Source organism: Diospyros lotus, chromosome 3 (genome assembly GCF_014633365.1).
Source record: "Diospyros lotus cultivar Yz01 chromosome 3, ASM1463336v1, whole genome shotgun sequence".
In the NCBI taxonomy this organism is placed as follows: domain Eukaryota; kingdom Viridiplantae; phylum Streptophyta; class Magnoliopsida; order Ericales; family Ebenaceae; genus Diospyros; species Diospyros lotus.
In genome coordinates, this window is record NC_068340.1 from 29,218,258 (window position 1) to 29,245,462 (window position 27,205).

Below are 27,205 nucleotides of genomic sequence, written 5' to 3' on the forward strand. Positions count from 1 at the left end.
GGATGGGCTGAGATGCAGGTGAAGTGCACGATAGCATTAGCATATTCCCGGCGTCGATGCCATCGCTTCAATTATTGCTTATATATTTTTGGGATTTTGTATTGCTACGGAGCAACGGGCATTCTTTCTTTAATTCCGAAAGGGGCACCCGCCACACGATTAAGTTAATTTCTTAATCATGCGGGTTGCTTGGGCTCCACCTTATTTTTGGATCTTATGTTTAAACATCCCGTGTGTTTATGTTATCCAACCCGAGCATCCGTGGCGTGAGCTCATATTTGAACTCACGATCCTTTCTCTCATTTCACTTATATAGTGTCTGGAGTAAATCTTATATTATTTAATACGAATAATATAACAATTCGTTCTGAGAGTGATGATTTACATCTCTCGCTTATGTAACATTAAAAAAAATGATGGGTTCATTTTTTCTTTTTCTTGGTATAATGTGGTAATATAAATTTTATACTAAATTTTTTTAAATATTTAATTTTCTATGAATAACTTATAATTATTGATTTAAAAATCTTAAAGCTAAACTTGACCTTACAAGACTATCAAGCTAGAACATAACTCAGATTACAAGTTATATGGAACAATTATAATCTTGACTTTTATTTTTTGGTTTGTTTAACAAGGCCAAGTCAAGCTCACGTAACACCCAAAATAAGTTTAGCTCAAATGATTATATAAAAATTATGTAATTTTTGAATGCATCAATTATGTTTAAATATTATTATTTTATGAGTTTTGCTTCAAATAATGATAATTTAATACACATCACATAAATTTAGGTACGGTACAGTTAGATCTCAATATAATTTTAAGAGAGACAATTGAATGAGTTGAATTAAATAGGAATAGATTTGGCAATAATAGGGGATGAGAAATTGCTTGGTACAAAAGAAAATAATCTTAAGATTATTATAAATCATTTCATTTGATGTGCATTTATTTAGATCTTAATCTAACTTTACAAAAGAGGATTGAATAATTAAGATGTGATGGATCAGGATTGTCCATTACAGGAAAGACCACCCAAGCTTGCTCCCAATGTACCCAATCTCTATGGGCCAACCTGAACCCAACAGAGAAAAGAGTGAGTCCAGTGGGCTTTGTTGAGCGTGGACCTGAAGGGGAAGTCCATTTTGGTTCTGGATGCGATCGAGGCTACAAGTATATAATAGAGTATATATAGAGCATAGAGCAGTGCCGCATGATGCAAAATCATTGCGCACTTCACCTCCAGCAAACGCCCTTGCTAAGCCATAACAGCATCATCAATCATCATCATCATCACCCTCAAACATCAATTTACATTATTCCAGCTCTCTCTGTCTCTCTCTCCCCCTTTTCTTGCATGCTAAGCTCTCTCGATCCCTTTAATCTCTCCAGTACTCCAATTCCAATATTGTATATAAAGCCCATTAACCACCCGCCATAAGCAGCGAGCTCAAGCCCCCCATATGGCCTCCGCTTGCATATCCAGCTGCGTCAATGACGCCCGAGTCCCTGTCCGCGCCACTTACGCCAACCTCTACAAGTGGCCGGAATCCGACGCCGAGTTCGTCAGATCTGTTAGCTCCAACGGCCGCCGAGCCGGAGACCTCGGTAGCGGCTACCGCGGCCACCCCAGGGTGGTGGACAGCATTTCATGCAGGCAACTGTATCTGAGGAGCTACCCGTTCTCCAGGAAGGAGACGGTGCCGGAGAAGACCCGGAAGTGCCTGGAAAGAGTTCGAGAGAGAGTGGTGGTCGGAAGGAGAAAGAGAAAGGACTCTTCATCTCCCGGTGGCGGCGGGAGGAAGTGCGCCGTCAGTGCGGCCTTGTGCTCGATTTTCCGGCGGTTGCTGGATTGCACCACCAAGGTTGATGTGGTTGAATAATGATCCATCTAAAGACTTGTGTGTGAGTGTGCTTAATTAATTTTAAATTTCTTTGTTACTTAAATCATGAACAGTGATGGGTAATAGGAACCATGTATTTCTTCTCACTCGGTACACATATATGCTTAAGGACTGTGAAATTTGTGAATTGTGATTGCCTATCTGTCAAGTCAAGCCAGTTTCATATTTTAGCTTAGATTAATGGTTATTTTAATTTCCTATTTACTTTGATTATCATTAATTAATTACATTTTAGTCACTTATGTACTGAATTAATTAAGCTAAATTAGTTACCAGGATGCTTGCTAGCATAATAATTAACATCGATATTAATTAGTAGGGACATATATTGTTTTAGTTCTGTTCTATTAGTTTTTCTCATGGATATATAAGATCTAAAGTTAATAATATAATTAAACATATATAGTCTTATACAAAATAATATGACTAGCGCCTTGAAGAATCATATCAAAGTAGTTTAGAATTGTAAAAATATTATATACTACTATCACAATAAAAGAACTTATTTTTTCAGGTCAAATTCATATTTTTGTTCTTCACCACTCAAATTTTTTATCGTTTCAATTATACTTCTAAATATGTATTTTCAAATCAATTTAATCCTTATATTTTAACCTTTTTTTAGTATGATAATTTGAACTTTTCGTTATTTCAATTATACCCATATACTTACATTTTAGAGTTAATTTAACCTTAAGAGTAAAGTGAGATGAGTTTATTTAATCTATTTTTTTATATTTTAAAATATAAGAGGTAAATTAATTAAAAAATACATGTACATGGACATAATCAAAACAATAAAAAGTTTGAATTGTCATATAAAAAAATATCAAAATACAAAAATTAAATTGACTAAAAAATATAAATATAAAAATATATTTGAAATAATAAAAAATTCAAATAATTACACCCAAAAAAATATGAAAGTAAAGTGTAAAAATATAGACTTGGATATTTTTTTTATATATAAATTATTGACGGCGCGCATATATTGATGATGCAATTAAGAGATGATTAGTAGCATGGAAGAGAGAGAGTGTGTGGGGAGCATTATGAAAGGGGAAGAAGGAAGAGGGAAAGGAAAAGGGTGAAGGGAAGGAAAGATTTAATGATGAAGTTGATAAAGTGAAGTAGTGAGGCTTGAGATGCAAGTTTTGTAACAATTTTTCTTTTTAGTAGACTGCATGTATGTATGTATGTATAATTTATGTGATTAATTTTGGTGGGGATACACTGTCCCGCTGTAATTATCACTTAAAACGCATGCAACCAACCGGGCCATGCCAGTTATTCTGGATCATCATACCCTCTCATTAACATTATTACTCCATACATGCATTTACACATATACATATATATATATATATATACACTAGATTGCACGGAAACGGAAACGAAAAATGTTTTCGATAGGAAACGGAAACGTAAAAACGGCATTTTCTTAAAAAAGTAGGAAACGGAAACGTAGGATAAACTGTAAATTTAAAAAATATAGTGAATTTTTTACAAATATAATTTTTAATGTAAAAAATAAAAAATACTCAAATATAAACAATAAATATAAATTCTATAACTGTTAACATATATATATTTTCACATATATATACATAAATATGCAAACTGTTAAGTGTTAAACATATATATTTTCATATATATATATAACTGTTAACTTATATATATTATTAACTTATATATATATATAGAGAGAGAGAAAGAGGAGTGGGTTACTTACAGATATAAGAAGGCAAGAACAACAATGGTAGCGGGAGAGCTGGGAAAGAACGATCAGCAGCTGGAAAAACTTGAAGGACGATGGAGCACCGAAGCAGCTGGCTGGGCAATCGCTGAAACACGTTTCTGGGTTGGAAACGCGTTTCAAGTGAGTTATTAAAATTTTGAAACGGTCCGAACATTTTCAAAAATTACACAAACGGCCCGAAAAACGTTTCGGGCCGTTTTTCCTGTTTCCGAAATGGGAAACGGTTCAGAAATGCCGAAACGGCGTTGCCGAGCCGTTTCCGTGCTTCACTGCATATATATACAGCTTATTTATATTTACGGTATAATAATTATTCCTAGAAAAATTAAAAAAAAAATCTATATAAAATAATGTAACTCAATTGTATTTACCTGATGTACTGCTCCCAGAAGTATTGCACATCATTGATCTGAAGACTCTGGAGGCCTTAAAGAAAGAGCACAAGAAGGGAAAAATCTTTCATTATTCAGAACTAACTAAAGCAGAGAATTTTAAGTGACATTCATGTGGGCATTAGAGAAAGGAGAGAGAGAGAGAGAGAGAGAGATTAAAGTTATTTTGGATTTGGTCCTGATATGTAAGTTAATCATAGTCAACCAGCCCCCAACATCAAAGTTGAAGAAACACAACAAACCCTTGATGGCACATATATTTATTAAGTCCAAATAGCCTACTTTTTAGTTATGAGACAAAAAGGACTAGAAATGTAAATGGTGTCCTAATTGACGCATCAAAGTTGACGAAACACAACAAACCTTGATGGCACATAAATTTATTAAGTGCAAATAGCCCAACTTTTTAGTTATGAGACAACAAGGATTAGAGATGTAAACGATATCTTAATTAACGCGGAACAAAAATGAGAACAATAATAGAATAGTTGTATTCATACCGCAAAAACAAGCGTTACTTGAATTTCGCTCAAACGGGCATAAGGAGTATTGGAATCCACCGATGAATAAAGAAAATTGAGGATATTTTATTCAATACCAAAAGAATCAATGTTTTTACAACCATCTGTAAACTTATATACGCAAACCCTAAAGCACTAAACAAGTATTAAACAATGAATTATTAAAACAAATAATCAATAAATTATAAAAATCGAATCCCTATAGTCGTCGAAGCATACTGACAATTGACCGTTTGATAGCAAGTTGTCAACCAACAGTTTGTGTGTACTAATTGTTGACACGAGGGTGTTCCAACGATCGACCGTCTTAGATGCCATCTATTGACTAACAGTGCTTGAGTGCGCTCGCTGTCAACCGACCATAGGTGGTCTGTCGACTACCAATGTCTTCACCACTAGCTATCGATCGCCTATTGAGGGTTGTAAACCACCAATGCCGATGCTCAGGCATAACACATGTTCTTATGCTTCTCCAATTAGGGTAGGATGTCTTCCTCAATTTGCTCTGCCTCATTCCCTTCCATTTCAACACAACTTGACCCAAGATGTTGTTGGGATATAACGGCTCACCATCAAGCACACATAATCATAAAGATTTGCCACATTGAATGTTCAAGAAGCCTTCATATGTGTTGGAAGATCAACCACATAGGCATTGTTGTTGATCTTGCGCAAAATTTGAAAATGCCCATACTTCTTCGAATCCAGCTTCTTCTCACTTCCACCACACTTTTTCGTTAAGAACACCTGACTGCACTCTCACCTTGCAATTAAAACACAATAAAAACAAATCATAATAAAAATTTTATATTTTTTTTTATTTTAGTGAGAGGTTTATACTCGCCAGTGTACGAGTGCAGTTGTAGTCCAAATTTAAATTTATATTTTCTAGATGAATTCAGGTCGTCCACTGAGAGATTTATTGATGGCAAAAGAAAAAGAATGTCACACACACGCACACGCATTTGGACAAATTGGCAACAAGGTTTTTTATGGGTTTTTTTTAGACAACAGATACTAGAAAATAAAGTAAGGCAGAAATTAAAATAAACATTAAACGTAAAAATATGAATTTGGATAGTGCAAGGTTAAGACAATTTCAGTACCAACCCGTTGATTCCCAAATTTTAGCATAAAAGATTAGCAACATTAATTTAATTTCAAATATGAGGGTTTGTTATTAAATGCAATTAGAGATGATGATAGTTCTAGTTTAAACAATCCCCATACATAATATGCGGGATTCTAATTTAAGCAACTACCATAAATCCAATTACAATTAATATACAAAACAACTAAATTAATCATCCGGGTTTGGGTATGATAGCGTTTCCAGTTCTAGTAACTCTCATACATGGCATGAAAGCTCTAAGTTAGGCTTACGCTCCAATCCAAACCTAGTGATTTCTTAATAATTAAGACACACTCATACTGAAATTTAAATTAATGTTACTCATTTAAAGCGCAGCTTTCTTTGGGAATCATTGACGTTGGACACTGTCCTTGCCTTAACCCAAGATTAGATTTAGCTACTCATCTCCATTTATAAATTAATTGACAAGAATTTAAATGACATAATTTGAATAACAGAATTTAAATAACGGGAATTAAAATAGTAGAAACTAACCGGCCATCTAGGCGGTGAACATTTAAATGACAAGAATTAAAATTACAGAAATTTAAAGGCATAAACTAACCAGTCATTTAGGCGGTGAATAATTGAATGACAAGAATTAAAATTGCAAAAATTTAAAGGCATAAATTAACCGGCCATTTAGGCGGTGAATAATAAAATAATAATAAATGACATAAGAATTTAAAAGAAGAAATGAAGTAAGTAAGATCACAAGAGAGAATACTAAAGAAAAGGGGAAAGAACAAGAACAATTCTCAAAGAGAGAATTATAAGGAAACAACTAAACTTTGATTCAAGAATAATAATCACACTTACAAATGCAATCAAGTGAGCTATTTATAGGCCACAAGATGCAATACAAACCACACAATTTCAATTATTCAATTAGACATAATTATATCTAATGGGCACTCACACACTTAAAGTTAAATGGATTTTAGCTATAATACACACCTAATATTAAATAGATTTTAGCTAAAATACATACCTAATAAAGCACTCATAAAGTTAAATGGATTTTAGCTATAATATCCACCTAATAGTTAAATGGATTTTAGCTAAAAAACACACCTAATAAAGCTTTCACATAAAAAAATAAAATTATATTTCTATAAATTGGTTTTTAATCTTCATTAGGATTAAAAATAATCCTTGGGCCTTCTCCAAATAATATCTTCCATGGGTTGCTCAAATTGGGCTTGAATTCTTCATGGGCTTGAATTCTTCATGGACTTTAATTTTTCATGGGCTTGATTTCTTCATGGGCTTGATTTTTCATGGGCTTGATTTCTTTATGGACTTGAATTCTTCATGGACTTGAAGTCTTCATGGCTACAAAAAAAAAAATAATTTAATGTTATTAATAAATTATATATTATATATATGTATTACACATGGCACATATATATATTAGATTATATTATATATATTACATGCATGTATATAATGATGTATATATATTATATATAATTTTATATATTATTATTATTTACTTTAGAACTTCATTTCATTCATCTTTCAATTTAAACTTGCATATAACCATAAAATAGATATTAATATCTAATTTAAGCCATTTTTAAGATCAAAAGAAAGGTATAATTATAACAAAATTTTTACAAAATTAACCACTAATCAACACCATCACCATGTCACCCAACTGGAAGGTCTTGTGGCACCAATGGATGCTCGTCGCGACTTTATACTTGGCATTGGAGGCTTCCAACTTCCGTTTCACCTGATCAAGCACCTCCACGTGTTGTTCTACCAATTGCTCTGTCGTTGTACTCTTTTGCCTCGAACTCAGTAGTCTAACCAAGTCCACTGCTTGCCGTGGAACCCACATGTAAACAATAGCAAAAGGGGGACAAACCTATCGAAGAATAAACGACGCTATTATATGCAAACTCGGCTTGCGCTAGTGCAATGTCCTATTATTTTTTCTTCTCACCACAGATACACCGTAACAGATTCCCTAAGGTCTTATTAACCACTTACGTTTAACCATCAGTCTAGGGATGTACGGTGCTCCTAAGGCGTAATTCGATCCCAAATTTCTTTAACAAAGTTGACCAAAAGTGAGCCAAGAACTTCATATCTCGGTCGGAGGTGATAGAGCAAGGGATCCCATGCAACCTGACAATCTCTTGAAAGAACAACTTCGCAACATGTGGGGCATCACTGGTGTTTCGACAAGAAATGAAGTGCGCCATCTTAGGAAACCAGTCCACCACAACAAAAACAGAATCAGACCCACGTTGGGTACAAGGTAGCCCCAACACAAAATCCACAGAAAGATCCTCCCAGGGCTATTCTAGTATGGGTAAAGGCATATACAAATCAGTGTTCTGTTCATGTCCCTTTATGTTTGGAAAATGGGACACTTTCGCACAAATCTACCAATATCCCTCTTTAATTGTGGCTAATTGTATCGCTTTTCGAGATTGCCAATCGTCTTGTCCCGACCCAAGTGGCCGCTCAAACCCCCAGTATACAACTCTCGTATTAATTTCTCCCGCAAGGATGTGCACGGGATACACAACCAATTTCCCTTAAAATAGAAACCCGTTGTACACAAGAAAGTTGCCTATTGGTTGCTTCGCCACATGTTTCCTTCATATTGTCCCAAAGTCATCATCAGTCTCATAGAGTTCCGATAGAAATTCAAAACCAACAACCTCATGATTGATGGTAACTAACAAAGACGCTCTCCTGCTTACGCATCCACCACTCTATTAGTAACTCTGGATTTGTGCTTGATAACATAATTAAACTATCCAAAATATGCAACCTACCGAACATACATCTTATTCTTAAAATCTCTTTGGGTATTGAAATGTACCAAATACTGGTGGTCTTAGTAGAGTACAAACTCACGCAGTAGTAGATAGTGCTCCCAAGTTTTTAAGGCTCGGAATATCGAATACAACTCCTGCTCATAGGTGGACCACTTTATTGAGCCTCATTGAATTTCTCACTAAAATATGCCATCGGCTTGCCTCCTTGCGAAATGACACTTTAATCCCCGTCCTACAAGCATCACACGCAATCTAAAAAACACGTTCAAAATTCGATAATGCTAAAACATAAGCAGAAGATAGTTTCTAATTAATCTCCTCGAAACTCCAGGCAGTAGTGTCAGTCCACTCAAAATTCTCCCACTTTTTCTTTTTCAAGCAGTCTGTTATGGGAGCCATGATATTGTTGAAATTACAAATGAAACGTCTATAAAAAGTAGCAAGACCATGAAAATTGTGTACTTCAGTAAGGGATTTTGGTGTCAGCCAATCTTGGATCGCCTTAATTTTCTGTTCATCAACGTGTATCCTTGAAAAACTTACTACGTACCCCATAAATAAAACTTGGTCCGACATAAAGCAGCATTTTTTTAGATTAACAAATAATTTATTCTCTTACAACACCTTTAACACCTTTCTCAAGTGTGTTATGATCCCCTTTCACTACGACTGAAAATTAGGATGTCATCAAAATAAACAACAACAAATTTGCCTAGAAAAGGTTTGAATACCTGATTCATCAGCCGCATGAAAGTGCTCGACGCATTGGAAAGGCTGAAAGGCATGACTAACCATACATACAAACCCTCATTTGTCTTGAAAGCAGTCTTCCACTCATTATCGGGCCTAATTCGAATATGATGATACCCGTTTTTTAAATCAATTTTTGAAAACACAACGAAAACAACCAACTAATCCAACATGTCATCAAACCTAGGCATAGGAAATCGATATGACAAGGTAATTTTGTTGATAACTCGACTCTTAACACACATCCGCTATGACCCATTCTTTTTTGAGACAAGTAAAGCCGGTACGACGCATGGACTGATACTCTCCCTAGCATGGCCTTTTTGCAATAACTCTTCAACTTTCTCTTGTAAAATCTGGCTCTCTTTCGTATTCATGCCATAATGGGGGTAGATTTGGCAAACGAGCTCCCGAGACCAAATCAATTTGGTGTTGAATATTGCGCGTGGAAGGTAAATATTCAAACTCTGCAGTCACACTCTAAAACTCATGCAGTAACTCTTGAATAGCCCTAGGAGTTTCCTCGATGACCTCCTCGACCTTGGCTACCAAAGCATAAACTCCCCCAAACTCCGTTATATTAGAGAAAATCTCCCTGACAGAATCTACAATAGCCAAGAAAGCATTCCCTTCCACTTTAGAGGCTTTCTGTGGATTCTCGGATGGTACAATCTTAATTTTTCCCCTTCTATTGGAACAAGTAAGTGTTCTCTCTCCCTCTATGTATGACATCCATATCAAACTGCCATGGTCTACCCAATAACATGTGACATACATCCATCTCAACAACATCACAGATAACTTCAGATTTGTACAAACTTCTCATAAACAAGGATACTCTACATATTCGGTTTACCTGGATAGACGAACGCTTTTGAATCCAACCCACCCGATAAAGAGCTAGATGTGCCTCAACGGGTAGCTTCAGATGATCCACCAGCTTTTTGGCAATCGCGTTCTCACAACTGTAACTATCTATAATCAAGCTGCAAACAGCCTTGCTAACTCGACACTTGGCTTGAAAGATTTTTCTATGCTAAGTGACTTCTTTTTGCTTTGGCGAGCATAAGATCTTCTGCACAACACACACAAAATCTCCATGTTCGTCTCCACATACTTTATCGATATATTCGTTATCTTCTTCTTCTGCATTACTGACATGTTCATGTTCTGGATACTCATCATCATCATCAGCAACTATATCCACAACATGTACTGCTTTTTGTTCTAGACACTCATTCGATTTATGTTCAGGCTTTCCGCACCTGTAACACTTACCAACGGTCAGTTTTACATACGGATTATTCGATGCCTTATCATTCAATCGCTCCTTACTTACAACCCATCACGGTTCTACCGAATTGCTAATTGCTAGTTGTTTGCCCACAACCTAGGGTAGATGTGGCCCCTCTGGAACCTCTTCCGAACAACGTCATTAGAATATCGTCAAAAAGAATGAAGGCATCGGGACTACTGCGCGAGTAGGGCTTCAGCTCGAAATGCCATCTCCTGAGCATCTATTAAGGAATGGATGGGTTGTACTCCTATCTTATATTGAATCTCATGAACCTTGCAATCTGATAATCATCAACCTCCATGACATCACAACGAGATTGTAGCCTCATGAACTTCTCAGTATAGGCAGCCACTAAGCGATTTCTTATCTACAATCTAAGAACTACTGGTACAAGTCCTACATGTAATCCCTAGGAAGAAATCGTCGTCATAACAACTCCTTCATTAAAGCCCAATCCTTAATCGACGGTTGTCTCAACCTATAGTGCTCATCAAGGATGCTTTGCCACCAAGGCCCTGCTCCTTTTTTAAATTTGTGTTAAGCTCAATGGTAAATAAATACGATTTTGATGATAATTAAAATATTTTTATGATATAAATGTATTTCTTTCTCATACAAAAATTAAATTCATTTTAAATCAAAAGTAGGTATAAAGAGTAAATTTATTTTGAATTAAAGGAGAATTACTTTTAAACATGTTTTCTCTTTCTCATACAAAAAATAAATTTATTTTGAATTAAAAAGAATTGGTTTTAGACATATTTTCTCTCACTCATGCAAAAAATAAATTTATTTTGAATTAAAGAGAATTAGTTTTAAACGTGTTTTTTCTTACTCATCCAAAAAGTAAATTTATTTTAAATTAAAGAAAAATTATTTTTAGACATGTTTTCTTGTTTTAATCATTTATGTCTCAAAAGCTTATATTTAAATTTTTAAATCTTGAATTAAAAGAGAATTATTTGTAGACATGTTTTCTCTTACGTATGCAAAAAATAAATTTATTTTGAATTAAAAGAGAATTATTTTTAGGCATGTTTTCTTATTTTAATCATTTATGTCTCAAAAGTTTATATTTGAATTTTCAAATATTGATTTCTCATATAAAAAGTAAATTTATTTTGAATTAAATATGATACATGTTTTCTTATTTGTTTGAGAAAACTTAAATATTTTTTGAATTTTAAATTTCATATTAACATTTTCTTTAATAGTTAGTGTGTTTGGAAGAGGTATATATATAGGGTAAGTATAGAGGCTCAAAGTAGAACAAACTTAATAAAGCATTCAAACAAGAGTGAGAAAGTTCGAAGTGCTGGAAATGTGCTGGCTGGTGAAATTCTCAACTGTTGGTGACTTGTTTATAATTGTCTATGGTTGTAAGTTTATTATTTTACTCACATATTGTGTGAAGAGATTATATTTGCTAGTAGTGTGCTAGTGGTTTTTGCTTAAGCAAAGAATTGTATTTGCTAGTAGTGTGCTAGTGATTTTTGCTTAAACAAGAGATTGTATATTGGTTTTAACTCTAATTAAAAGCTAGTGTTGATTCTCTCTAGTAAAACCTCAAGCTAAGTCTTGAGAGAGAGGATTAAACTCTTTAGAACCGAACCTCTATAAATTTCTCTTGTTCAGTGTGGTTATGTGATTTTATTATTATCAATTCTACTGCAATCACCACATATTAAAATCACAAATTTAAGAGTTTTCAAAAAAGATAAAATTATTAATTTTTAAAAAACTCAATTCACCCCTATTAAGTATTTTGGCAATGGTTTGTAAGCAACTATTCCAACCTTTCATTCTTCACTAACCTCCATAATTTCGAAGAATCTTTCAGCCTCATTCAATCAATCAAGAAAAGACTCCACTCCTAGACCCCCATTGAAAACAAAAATCTCTGCCTTGATCTTGTAGCCATAATAGTCTTCTTATCGGCCATGATAACGAGCTGGGGCTGGGTTCATAACGGCGTCGAACTGAACAAGATCAGGAACAACAACATGAACGGGATTGTGGAGTAGTTGTTGCTTGATATTACCTCATCCAAGGTTCAAGGCGACCAATACATCCCTGAGTTGATTGCTGATTTCTTATAGATTAGTCTCAATCGCATCGATCCTCGCTTCAATAATCCTGCATTAATCGTTAGCTATGGCTCTAATACCACCTAATGTAGAATGAAAACGAGAACAAGAATAGAATAGTCGTGTTCGTAACGCATGAGCAGGTATTGTTTGAATTTCGCTCGAATGGACGTGAGAAGTATTGGAATCCACTAATGAATAAAGAAAACTGAGAATATTTTATTCAATGCCAAAAGAATCAATGTTTTTACCGCCATCTGTAAACTTATATACACAAACCCAAAAGCACTAAACAAGTATTTAAAATTACGAAAATAACCTTAACTAACCCTAAGCAAGGAATTATTAAAATAAATAATCAAGAAAATTTTTAAAATCAAATCCCTCTAACCGCCGAAGCATATTGATGGTCGACAATTTTATAGCAAGCTGTCGACCGGCAATATGTGTGTACCGATCGTCGACACGAAGTACCCGAACGGTCGACCGTTTTGGATGCCATCTATCGACAGGTTGAGCTTGAGTGCACTGGTCGTTGACCGACCATAGGTGGTCTGTCCACTGCCAGTGTCTTCACCACTGGCTATCAACTGTCTATTGAGGGCTATCAATCGGTAGCGTTGATGCTCGGACATAACGCCTGTTCTTCCGCTTCTCCAACTAATGTAGGATGTGTTTCTTGATTTGGTCCGCATCACTAATGGGTTTTAGTTAAAACAAATACAAATTAAGATTATTTAAAAATTTATCAAAATAAGTGCATAAATGGAATAATTTGAGCCCATTTACATCCCCAAAAAGGACCATTTAAGCCAAACAACTCAACATAGGCAGAGACAGAGATTGAACGGTAGAATAGAGGCTAACAAAATGTGAATTGAAAGGCTAGTGATATTTAGAATACTCGGAGTCAAAAGAAAAGCCCAACACAGAAGAGCCTTGGTGGTGGTGGGAGACTCTGCTTTGAGTTAAAAAAGATGTATGATGCATGGATTTTATGGCAAATTTTGAATTTGAAGATAAAGATATTGGGTTGAATAATGAATTTCAAGACCCCTAAATTGTGAAAAGTTCAATAGGTATGGATCCAAATAGGACACTTGAATAAGTAGCACACTAACTAGACACGTACATTTACTCGGCCCATAACAACACAACTCACTCTAACCAAACCTGCTTACTATTATTCTGTAAAAGATATTACTGATCAGGATGCTCCCTTCTTCAGTTCATTCCATGTCCCAGAAACTGTAAGGGAGACCTTTTTGATATGGTGGCTGAATGAACCAAAGTTGCTGCAAACCATCTAGGGTTCCTGTATTTTCTCATCGACCCTCGGATTTTACCAGCTGTGAGAACACCCTACTCATCGAAACATCTGAAAGATCGCTGGACTCTTCAAACTCTGAAGCTAACACAATAGTATCGGCGCGGCTAAAATTGATGATCTGTGGAGAGAGCTCGCCTATTACATTAGTACTATTCTCCTCAGGGTCATTTTGAAGAACTACTTCTTGAAGCTGAAGTGCATACTCGAGATTCCACAAGACATCTCCCATGGAGGGCCTATCAACGCCGAATTCAGCCAAGCATTTCTCTGCTGTCTCTCCAAACTTCCTAAGGGAATCTGGTTTTATTCTCCCCACAAGATTGGTATCCATGATCTGCTCTAACTGCCCCCTCTTTTGCCACTTCATTGCCCATTCGGCTAAGTTTACCATTTCTCTTGGAAGAGATGGATCAATTACAGGTCTAGCACAAAGAACTTCTAGCAAGACCACTCCAAATGAATACACATCAGATTTCTCTGTCAGCTGTTGCCTTCTGAAATATTCAGGATCAAGGTACCCAAAACTACCTTTCACCGCGGTGCTCACATGGGTCTGATCAATTTCAGGTCCCGTCTTTGAAAGCCCGAAATCAGCAACTTTGGCCATGAGATTCTCATCAAGTAATATGTTTGCTGACTTCACATCGCGATGAATAATTGCTTTCGAGTAGCCGGTGTGCAGATAATGAAGTCCTCTTGCTGCTCCAATGCATATCTCAAGCCTCTGCTTCCAACTTAAGCTGGGTTGGTTTGTGCCATAGAGGTGGCTCTTGAGGGTTCCATTCTCCATATATTCGTAAATCAAAATCATCTCATTCTTTTCATCACAGTAGGCAATCAAGGAAACCAAGTGGCGATGGCGGAACTGAGACAGCATCTCGATCTCAGTTTTGAATTCTGCAAGGCCTTGTTGAGACTTTGGATTGCCCCTCTTAACAGCTACCTTTGTACCATCATTTAGAACACCCTTGTAAACCTTTCCAAAACCACCAATTCCAATGACCCAATTCTCATCAAAGTTATTAGTAGCTTCTTGGACTGCAATAAAAGGAAAGCGATATCCAAAGTTAGAATCAGCACTGAGGATCGTGCCATTAGAGTGTTTACTTCCCAGGTTGAAGGAAGTTCCTCCATCGACAGACAAAGGAATCCATGTCTTTGAGTGGCTGGGACTTGCCAGTTTTCTTCTTTTTCGCATAAAGAATAGGACGACTGCCAACACTAGAACAGCAAAAGCACCAATGCTCAGGCCTGCTATCATCCCCACATTTTTCTTTGTGCTTCCTGAGGAAGGCACCAAAGCCACCGCCCCACTCAGGCTGCCTGCAGAGTTGTTCATCTTCATAATCTCTAGTCCATTTAGAAGGGCATTTGGGTAAGCATTTTTAACACGAGATGGTCCAATACTGATGCGAAGCTTGCTGTTATCCTTCAACTTTGTGACAAAATCCATGTAATAAGGAGTGGCCAGAAAACCAAAGGTTAAAGAACTCAGATCCAAATCTTGAGCAACATTCCACGAATCAATATAAACATTGAAGTAGAGCTGATAAGCAGATTCACTCACTATGTCACAAAAATGCATCCGGACAAAGTATTGAAACCCCGGATCCACAGTGAACTCCCACGTCACATTGAAATTGCTATTAGGATCATTCTCCGAGTTCATTCTGGTGCAAGTACCATAGACAGTCGGAGGAGCAGTATCAGGCGTTGCGCCGCCTTTAGGATACGTAACAGCCCTAATGTTCGATTCGCTTTTTGCAAGATTCGTATGCACCAAGTAAACTTGATCGGGAACCCAAGTTCGCCACAGCGTATCATTCTCAAACGAGACAGTTGGTCCACCCATATTCACCCTAAAAACCGTCTCCAGGGCTTGTTTGAACAGGCCCTGAAACCCAACCAAAGGGCTAACCAAAGTGGCATCATCAGTTACGAGTGTATCAGGAACTGAAACCACTTCCAAGGCATTCAGGAAGGCCAAGGAACCATTCTCAGAGGGAGTAAAGGTGATCACAAGGGTGCTGGATGTTACATTTACTGAGAATTCTTTGACAGATGCACCTTTTGGAGTGAAATTGCTAAGTAGGGTGTAACTTTGGGCGGAAACAGAGAAGCTGGCTGAGCTCAAATTGTGGTTCCCCTGATCAAAGGGGAAGAAATAAAGGCGAATCCAGTGGCGTCCACTGTGAGAGATGGGCAAAGTGTACTCGGAGACTCCAGTGAAAACCCTTGCCGTCTGATAAAGCTTTGAATCAAGAGAGGACATGGAATTTGAAGGCGTATTAACCAATACATCTTTTGGGGATGAAAGGAGTTTCGCAGCCAGGGAATCGGCCATGAAAACTCGATCACCAACAGTTGTGTTGGTGAGTGATCCACAGGCTATTAAGTATTCGTCTACAGGATTAAATTCACTAGACAAGCTGAGCAAATATAATATAACTGAAATCCAAACCACCAACCCAGAAATTCCACAACCCATAATCTCAATATCAAGAAATCACAGAGCCAAGGGAAGGCGGCTTCTTCCGGCTCAGACGGAGCTGCAAATATAGAACTTTGCACAGAAACAACAAGACTTAAACCAAACTATCAAGTACCCATTAAAGAGCCATCAATAAGGAAGAGAAGAGAAGGCACCTTTGCTTAAGCGAGCTCCAAGAGAGAGAGAGAGAGTGAGAAAAGTAAGAGCCCAGAGGGAAACAAACCAACCTATAAATCTTGCGAAGGGGACCGGCTTGAACTGTAGAACGCAAGTCAGATGTTGACAGGACCATATTTTTTTTTCCACAAATGGGAAATGGGTACGTGGCCGGAACGAAAGGAAAAGGAAGAGACAAAAACAAAAATATGCAGGCAAAATGAAATCGTTAGACGGTCTGGGTTTATCTGGGCGGAGGCCGTAGGGAATGAATTTTTCATCGTTCGCTGCGGAAATACAGTAGAAAACAGAGCCCCATAACTGAAGGATATAAAGGACCTTCTTTAATGCTCCATACAGAGAGAGAGAGAGAGAGAGAGAGAGAGTAACAGACGTCGCCAAACAAGGAGGCGCCCATGGGCGCAGCCGACAACAGACTAACACCAAAGTTTTCATCTTTGCCTCTTAGTTGAAAATTCAATCACCAAATTTAGTGTTTGCTTAATAATAAAATAGATAATATTTTTAATTTCTATTTTTACACTTTTTTTTTTAGTTATTTTTAGAATTTAGACTTATTACACTTTATTTAAAAAATTATTTAAAACATGGAGGGGGGGGGGGGGTAAGCCAAGATAATAAATATAAAATTACTCATTTCTGATCCACACAATATTAATTGAGTGATAAAACTAATTTTTATCTTTTAACTAAAAAAAAAATGGCTCTAAAATCAAGAGATCTAAACATAAGTTTCTAAATCAAGACAATGGCTGGGGCGGCAATTTAATATTGTTCCAATCCAAACCTCTATTACCATTCATTTAACTAATTAAAAAAAATTAGTGTTAGGTTAAGTAAAGCATTCATCAGTCATCAGTCATTAATCAGTCTCTTCCCAGCGCTATCTAATTTACTTTTTGACAACATTATTAAAACTTGGACACTTTTGACACCTTCACCATCTCCCCAAAATTTTGCTAGCGGCACGTAAAGGCGGTCCAATTGGTTTGTCCATTTGGCCAAATGTAAAGCTTATTTTCGTGGCTTGAATTACACGTCTCATCAGAAATAATAATTAATTAATTAATTAAGCGCCTTCATAAACTTTAAAAGGAAGCATGGGCTTCTATTAATCTCTTGTGTAATAATTTACATGCAACGTGGCGTGGGGTACCTTGGATTGATTGTCTGTCTGTTTAGTGTTTATATATATAATGCAGCAGGTAAGTATTTCATTTCATTGATTGATTGATTGATTAACCAAAATGAATGGTATCTTTTATGGGAAGGACTACTCAAAGACACAAATCTTTAAATAAGAAAAATAAATGCATTAGACTAATGCGTGATTTTCGAATGGTTTTTGTTCTTTAGTCCTCCAACTATACAAAGCTTCTTGATTCCTGATATTGCAATTTAATCTAATATTCCATCACATGAAATAAAAAAATATTTTATTTTAAGTTATAAAAATATAATAATATTAATACGAGAAAATTTAAAAAATCTTATCACATAAATTTTAACGTCAACTCTAACATCATCGCATCATCTACTAAACCTAATAGATAGATAAAGAACCACATGAATCTAAACCTAATAGATAAGGGTTCACATGAATTAACTCTCACTCTAACATCCAACCCACCTTTTTGAGACATGGGCAAAACAATGCACAGCTCCAACAATATACCCACAAATTAATATAAAAAATCTAATAAGAAAAAAGAACGACAACTTTTCTTGACTTTTTCACTAAAAAAAACTATCCAATTTCGTTTCTTGACTAAAGCTTAAAAGGCCCTTTCAAGGAATGTCTTAGGCAACTCTAATTTTGTTTTGCAGGTTTGTTCTTTCATGATATTCAGCAAGAAGGGTGTCTGCTATTGGCATCCATCAAACAGATTACTAGGCCGAAAAATCTATTAGAGCAAAAGCATAACACCCATTTATAGACATCGCTGTCGTCGTCTATAAATGACCGTCCTTGAGCCTCACAACAACATCTCGTTCAATACTCCAAAGAGGTGGACCATCGCTGTCGGTGTTGCGGGGAAGGACCGTAATGGATAAGAATGACCGTCTTTTTACCTCGTTCAAGACTCCAATGTCCAATCCACGGCTCAACACTTTCACATTCATAGCCTCGCAATCACACTCGCGTTTGACAGTGCCTTTTGTTCACTTGTAGACGCGGACACCGATTCTCATTTGCAGCCAATTTATAACATTTGGTTATTTGTACTGGAAGCTCATATTTGTTGGGTAACTTGTCTTACCAAGCAATGATTTTGTCCAGGTTCGGGAAATAGTCTACAGTAGCACCATTGCACCTGGGATGCTTGTAAATGTCATTAATGCATAAACCCTTTGGTTTGAATTTGATTTTGTGGCCAGGGACTTGAGCCATCAGCGTTGAACGTTAAACCTCACAGCAATATCTCTATCATCAAGTGTGCCGCTGCATGTAGAAATAGTGTCAATTCCTATATTTTGTCTTAGAGACTCAAAATGTTGTCTAGAAGTCTCGCAGATTTCTTAACATATATAGTGTTTATGGAGATGGTGTTCATTCTTTGAACTTCTGCTCTCATTAGTCGTAGTTGGAGGCTGATGTTACAGTTTATCCTTTGCCTCTTTTTCACCCATTTATAGACATATAAATGTGTGATGCAAGATGTTTATAATCAGGACATTGGAGAGCAAATCGCTTGATTGCAGTTGAACAATTACATCTTCAACACAGTTTATGATAATAGTGATTTGAGAATACCTAGAAAAAAGCCCATAAGACTGATATACTCGGATTCCAATGTAAAATTCTAAGATCTCCAACACTTGAGATTTATGATGAATTGATGGACTGGATGGAATAGAACACTTACAAAGATTTTAAAGAAAAACCCATGCTTCTGGCTGGCATAAACTGTTTTCCCAAAACTAGTGGACAAAACGAAGAAGAATGGAAATTGAAGGGCTCTGATCAGAAACAAATAAATTGATCATAGACTTCATATCCATGAAACCGCGGTACAGATGAAACGATACTGTAAGTGTGGTAAAACATGTAATATTTTAAATGGTTCATAGAGTGTCTGTCTTACATTAGTAGGATAGAAGGCTTTTGTTATTTTTATATATATATCGACTCTACTTAAGTTTATGAGAGCTACTGGAAAGTTGAGTCCCGTGAGCATGAGAACGGCCCAATCCAAGCCAAAATTGTCGATTTGTGCCCCCTCCCCCCTAGTCTAGCTAGACTGTACATCGCAACCCTTGGTTTGGTTTTTTTTTTTTTTTCTTTTTCTTTTTCTTAACTTATCCGAAACTCCTTTAAATTAGTCTTCAGACAGACCAAGTCGTTGTTGACCATGTCTTTTACCTTTACTTCTTATTTTCTCCAATTGTTGAATTGGTCTTCTACTTATTATCTTCTTTCGCCTATTACCTCTTCCCAATTTACACCTTTCTTCACCTTTAAAAGGAGTCCCTTGTTGCACTTGTGAGATGCAGAAATCATTTTCTTTTCCTCTTTTTCATTCTCCTTGCTGCTTTTATCGTCGATAGAAACAACTAATTTACAATCGGTGTTCTTGAGATTTAATAAAAAATAAACATATTTTTGACATTGAAGAAATGCATACATCTTTCTTGACTTTACAATTTTAGATACACATTTTATCTATTATTATTTTAAAGATATTATAAATTTTAATATGACAAAAATTCCATCATATTTTCTCACACCATCCATCTTTCTCCTTGCAAAATGAATTAGCCAAAAATCGATTTTTGTTCATCTCTTTCACTTTAGTTCAATAATGGTTTAGCCATTGTTGAATTAGAGAAAGATGATGATATTGATACACTAATTTAATTTTTTTTTTTATTTACTTAGAGTGTCAAATCTTCACTCAATTAATTATCGGGGCGGGTGACATTTCTCATGATGCATCCCTGAATAAATTCGAATACGAACACAATCTATACACACTTAGAACTGGGCAATTGGTGCAATCCACATGAGACTTATCTTTTAGTCTTATTGTTATTTTTCATCTAAATATTATTTTTTAGCAATAATTATACTTTCAAAGTCGCTACACTGAACCCCAACTTTAAGTGCTTTATCACTATACCATATCCATGGGGGCAATTCTAATTAATTTGTTCGACACAAGATTAGGATAAAGGGAGAGGAAGAGAAAATGCAAATGTATTTATGTCATATTAACAATTTTAACAATGATAAAAAATGTAATTAGAATTATAAAGTTAAAAAAAATATATTGTCATTTCTAAAATGTAAAGGATGTTTTACATTTTTATCAATTTTATTGATATTGGGCTGGTGGTCTTTTTTTTTTAATTTATATATAATGCACATATGTTTGTTTGATTTGAAATGGCATACCACATCAATATTTTTAATGGGGTGTATAATGATGGATTTAGAATATGTTATTTAAATCAAATCATTACTTATAATTTGTCTATCTTTTAAATGATAACCAATCTATTATATATGTAAAACTACCTAAACTACAACTTAGTAATTTAGATAATTTTAATTATAACCATTAGTAATAACTAATAAGAAAAATGGAAAACAATACATATTTTTTGTTAAGAGATGTAAAAAAGTCAATAACATTTTGATTATTTCAATTTTTTTATTCAAAATTATCAAATCAAGAATTATGAATTTATTATTTTGTTTCACGATCAACTAAATTTTATAGTCTTGTGATTAAATGAAAAATTTAAACTATGGACGGTCAATTTAGCAAACAAACTCCAAACAAATTATTTTAGGTGATTTTTAAAATTACAATACCATAACAAATTGATGATGGTTTTTGAGACCAACCACCACGTGCCACCTCTGCGAATAGACCTCAGGAATCGAACCTCGGACTTGGCGATGTCGGACCTCGGTGATAGGACCTGCAAGACAACGGAGTGGCTGGGCTAGGGTCCCCCAGGGTGGACTCCAACGCTCAAATCAGTAGAATAAATGTCAGTCGTAATAAATGTAAGAGCTGTAGAACCTTTATACCTGATGAGGAGCGGCCCGGATCTTTCGGACTCCGCACAAGATTATTGACTTGCCACGTGTCAGCCTCTCGGGTAATCCATGTGGTGAACGAGGCCACTAGCGCGTAGGGGTATTCTTGTAATTTTAGGTAATGTCACATCACTTGCCCCCCACTTCTTGAGCTGAGCTGAGAATCACGTTGGGTCGAGGAGTAGCTTAATTTTTGAGATTATTTGACTGTAAATTTTTCCCAAGATGCATAAGAGTATTTCTAAGTATGAGACAACTAAATCCCAAACTTTTGAGGTTAGTTTTTTCCTCTCTTCTCTTTTTTTTTATTCTTTTGCTTTTTCTATTTATATTATTTTTATTTTATTTTATTATTTTTTGCTTTTATCTTTCTTTCTTTCTTTTTTTTTTAAAAGCTTCTTCTCCACTAGCCTGGCCAAGCAGCCTCCGCCATGGCCGAGGTTGGCCTGACCAAGCCGAGGCTTGGCCAGAGCTCGACCTCGACCGCGGCTCGGCCATGGCCGAGCTCCCCTGGGGAGCCCCTTGGGCGCCCCCCCCTTTTTTTTAGAAATATATATATATATATATGGGCCCATATTGGGTTGACCATGGCTGACCCTTAGCACTTTTGCCCCTTTTTTTTAATATATATAAATATATATATATATATATGTATTTTTTATTTTTTTCTTGTTAATAATAACAAAATAAGCATTGACTTGACTAACTCGTTTCTTTGGTTTTTCTTTGTCGCAGGTGTGGCTCGAGATTTTTCAAGGTAGGTCGCACCTATTGAGCTCCATTTGGTTTGTGTCCAACTGTGGTTTTCCTTCTCTAACCTTCTACATTCCTTTAATTCGAGAATGAGTTAGGGCTCTTGACCCTTAGATTTTAGCTATTTCCGTGAGGGTGTTGATTTTCTTCCAGCCACTAGTCCACCCTCGTCTTGGGGATAGCTTAGGGCTCTTGACCCTTGGATCGTCGCCACTCCCACGCGAAAGAGGGTGTTAAGTTTCTTCCGGCCATTAGTCCATCTTTGGCTTGTGGACGGCCTAGAGCATTGACCATTGGATTGTCGCCACTCCCACGCGAAAGAGGGTTGAGTTTCTTCCGGCCATTAGTCCATCTTTGGCTTGTGGACGGCCTAGAGCACTTGACTCTTGGATTGTCGCTACTCCCATGCGAATGAGGGTGTTGAGTTTCTTCCGGCCATTAGTCCCTCTTTGTCTTAGGGACGGCCTAGGGCACTTGACCTTTGGATTGTCGCCACTCCCACGCGAAGGAGGGTGTTGAGTTTCTTCCGTGGCCATTAGTCCACTTTTGAGGACGGCCTAGGGCTCGTGACCCTTGGATTTTAGCCACTCCCTCGCGGAGGAGGGTGTTGGGCTAGAGTTTTTTCATGGCCATTAGTCCACTTTTGAGGACGGCTTAGGGCTCGTGACCCTTGGATTTTAGCCACTCCCTCTCGGAGGAGGGTGTTGGGCTAGAGTTTTTCCGTGGCCATTAGTCCATCTTCGGCTTGTGGACGGCCTAGGGCTCTTGACCCTCGGATGAGTTTTTCCGTGGCCATTAGTTCACCTTTGGGGACAGCCTAGGGCTTATGACCCTCGGATAAGTTTTTTCGTGACTATTAGTCCACCTTTGGGGACGGCCTAGGGCTCATAACCCTTGAATTTTTCTTTGGCGAAGTGTTAGGCTTCGTGGGATTGCTATTAAATGGAGAGAATCCGAAGTCTTGCCATTAGTCGTAAAAAAAAAAGAGTACAAAGAGGTTCGAGGAATTCCTCTCCTCATTGAAAAAACTTCCTTAAGTTTTGGACATTCCAGGTATGCTTCAAGAACTTGCTTTCCATGTCTTCTAGTCGATATGCCCCCGGACTTAAGGATTCTATCACCCGGTACGGTCTCGGAGCTCATCCATCCCCAACGGGCTATTTTCCTTCTCTTCGGGACGGTGTCCAACTTCACTCTCGGAAGCGATCCCGAGTAGGAGACCTTCTCCTATTATCCGACTTGAACTCAACTCTACCCAAACTCATACCTTCTTGGCCAACGAAATCTCAGAGGTAACCCTGGTTGATAAGCTCCTGAATCTCTTCTTTTAACTGGATGCAGTCCTCTGTAACATGACCATGGTCGCGGTGGAAATGACAATACTTCCTTTTGCTTCAAGTGTTGGGTGGAGACCCTAGCGGTGGAGGACGCCGCAGATAATCCTTATCCTCTAATACCAGTAAAATCTCTGCTCGACTGGCGTTGAGGGGAGTATAACTTACCGGGCTGCCATGGGCACCCCCAAAGCCCAGGCGATCCTGGGTTCGAGAGGGGCGATAGTCTGTCTTCTGTTCCATCATTGGCCTTTTCTTTTCCTTTTCTCTTTCTTTCTTGTCAGGCTGTTTAGCCCTTTTCACCTTCATCACCTCTTCAGCATTGATGTACTTGTTAGCCCAGGTAAGGGCTTCTGTGAAAGTACGAGGTAGAGTCTTAGTCAAGGACTGAGCGAATGGTCCAGCCCTCAAGCCATTCTGGAGAGCCACCATTGCGATCCGTTGATCGAACTCGTCAATACTCAACGCCTCCTCATTGAATCTAGCCACGAAATCCCTTAGGGATTCACCCTGGTTTTGCTTGATGTTCACCAGAGCCATGGAAGACTTCCGGTGGCGCTTCAAGGGAGCGTAATGGGCTAGGAAGCAAGTCTTTAGCTCTTCCCAGTTGTTGATGGAACGATGGGGAAGGCAGGAGTACCAAGTTCGGGCATGACCTCCCAAAGTAACTGAAAATGCCCGACACCACATTGCGTCAAACCCCGATTGCACCAGCATATGAGAGGAGAAAAGTTCTACGTGATCATAGGGGTCTGTGCTTCCGTCATAGAGTTAATGAATGGGATACAAAACCTTTCTGGTGGGACCTCCGACATGATACCCTTGCTCAAGGGTTGGTTAAAGCCAAGGTGGGGCAGCTCTTCTTTTTCTTTTTTGAGTTCTTGGACTTGCCTCTCTAGGAAACGCAATCGCCTCTCCTGCGAAGTCCCTCCTTCTCATGAGGAGGAAGAAGTAGATCCTGCCACCTCAGAGGGGTGGATTTTCTGGCCCGACTGGCGGGATTGACGAGGCTCCCGAGTAGGAGGAGGTGACTGGTGCTCTGCCCTGTGCGGACGATGTTGTTCATTCTGGTGTAAATAACCAGTCAACAATTCGGTTAACTGTTGGACTTGATTCTCCAGCCTGGTGAGTCGATCCTCCGGCATTGGATTGGCCGGAGGTGGTGGATTCTCCCCTTGCGGTGGGGCCTCTAAATTGGCACCCGCCTGGCTATGAGTCACATTTCTTTTAGGAGCCATGTAGTTTGTTATGACAAGAAGTGAAAGTCGTTGACACTTGTGGAAAGACCGAGATCCGAGGTGAGGAGTTGAAGTCCGAAGCGTGAGGTAGGGGAAGAAGAGGCTGGCGAGTCTGGACGTCGGCCCCACGGTGGGCGCCAAATGATGATGGTTTTTGGGACCGACCACCACGTGTCACCTCTGCGAATGGACCTCGGGAATCGGACCTCAGACTTGGCAATGTCGGACCTCGATGGTAGGACTTGCAAGACAACGGAATGGCGAGGCTAGGGTCCCCGGGGTGGATTTCGACGCTCAAATCAGTAGAATAAATGTCAGTCGTAATAAATGTAAGAGCTGTAGAACCTTTATACCTGATGAGGAGCGGCCCGGATCTTTCGGACTCCGCACAAGATTGTTGACTTGCCACGTGTCAGCCTCTCGGGTAATCCATGTGACGAACGAGCCCACTAGCGCGTAGGGGTATTCTTGTAATTTTAGGTAATGCCACGTCACAAATCATTTTTTTTTTTTTTTGTAATTTGATAATTTAACGATTAGGTCAATTTGGTTTCATCACTTTGATTATTTTTTTTTATTCACCCTTAAGTTGTTCTTTCTCTTTATTATCAAAATACTACATCTATTAAAAATAACTTTAATTAAATGGAAGTTAATTTAAATTTAATAAAAAATAAAAAGGAAAAAAAACCACCATAAGTCATTTGCTCCATGATGAGTAGAGGTGTCCAAATTCCGGTCCAAAGTCAGTATATATTTGAAATGATCATTCTTGCATAGCTTTCGATGACCATGCCCTCGATTACGTCAAGGGAGATAAATTGTAGGGCGAGAATCGAACTCACAATCTATCAAATTGATATTGACATATTACTCATCTAACCACTCGACCTATACTCTGGGAGCAAGTATATACTTTATTAGACTTGTGCTTGTTTTATAATACAATCTTACATTATATAAATTATACATTACATAATAGTAATACACTCAAATCTAAAATTAAAAGTAAGAAAACATCAAAACCCTCCTTGAGTTTTTTTCATTGCCCTAGTTCCCCCCACCCCATGTGGCTATTGATGATTGGGTTGTGTCTGTGTGAGTGATTCAAACTATGACTCTAAAAAAGAGAAAGATTGATTAGGATCGAACTGGTTCAATTTGAGTTGATCTTTCCTTTATCTGATCTAGTCCAATAGTTTTTATAAGATCATAAATAGGTTGAGCCGTTCATGAGTAGCTCGATAAAATCTCGTTAGAGTTTATTCGTTAAGATAAACAAACTGATATTAACCTTAATTTTGAAACTCGATTTATAAATGAGCCGAGCTTGAGTTTAGTAAAGCTCAACTTGTTAGCTTGCTAACTGAATTGATTAGTGGCTTGTGAGCAAGCCCAAATTTAAATTCGCGATTACCTTGTGAACATATTCATTTATAAATACATTAATAAATTTATTCATAATTTTATAAATATAATATTTTATGATTAGATAATATATATATTAATAATATATTATTGGCATAAGACACATTTGTGTCCCTAAACTTGAGGCTTTTAACCATTTGTGCCCTTAAACTTTGAGAGGGACCTATTGTGCGCCCAAGTTCTAAATTGGAACCTATTACATACTTGAAGTCTGAAATTTGAATCTATCATGCATCTTATTGTCTAATCAACACCATGTGTGAAATCACACGTGGTTAAGGAAGGTAAGCGATTAAATGGGTCTCTTAAACGGTTAAATTTGACACTGGTAAGGAGATGTGGGTCATCGGTAAAAGATGAAGAGGAAACAAATAGGGAGAAGGGAAGAAACAGAAGTCACCGACGATGAAGGCAATGGGTTGCTTGCCCACGTCATCAGTGACCACTATTGCGTATGCCACCGTCGACTTAGGTCTTCTTCATTGTCGTCGATTTTAGCTTATGGGGTGGTCATCGTCAACTGCCATTCAACCACCATTGCGGTCTTTATTCATCGTTCAACCACTATTGTCGTTAGCTCATTCTTTCTCATGGCCAACCACATCTGGTCCTTGCTCGACCAACTGCCATCGTCGATTGCTCAACGCTCTTGCATTGCGACCATTATCGTTGGCTGACCACTCAACACTTCCCATTACACCGCAACTATTGACCTATCTCATTGCTCCGTTTGAACCAACCTCGCCTCGTCGTTGATTTGG

At 37.5% G+C, this 27,205-nt stretch overlaps 2 protein-coding genes across 2 annotated transcripts; one reads left to right on the plus strand and one right to left on the minus strand.

Annotated features, from left to right (window-relative positions):
* The first annotated feature begins 1,248 nt into the window (after nt 1–1,248).
* On the plus strand, nt 1,249–2,084 carry LOC127797997 (uncharacterized). The gene has a single exon (XM_052331262.1). The coding sequence runs from the start codon at nt 1,467–1,469 to the stop codon at nt 1,884–1,886; it is 420 nt and encodes a 139-aa protein (XP_052187222.1). The 5' UTR covers nt 1,249–1,466; the 3' UTR covers nt 1,887–2,084.
* An 11,313-nt stretch (nt 2,085–13,397) lies between these two features.
* LOC127797923 (receptor-like protein kinase HERK 1) lies at nt 13,398–16,994 on the minus strand. Its single transcript, XM_052331123.1, has one exon. The coding sequence runs from the start codon at nt 16,459–16,461 to the stop codon at nt 13,969–13,971; it is 2,493 nt and encodes an 830-aa protein (XP_052187083.1). The 5' UTR covers nt 16,462–16,994; the 3' UTR covers nt 13,398–13,968.
* Between the last annotated feature and the right edge of the window lie 10,211 nt (nt 16,995–27,205).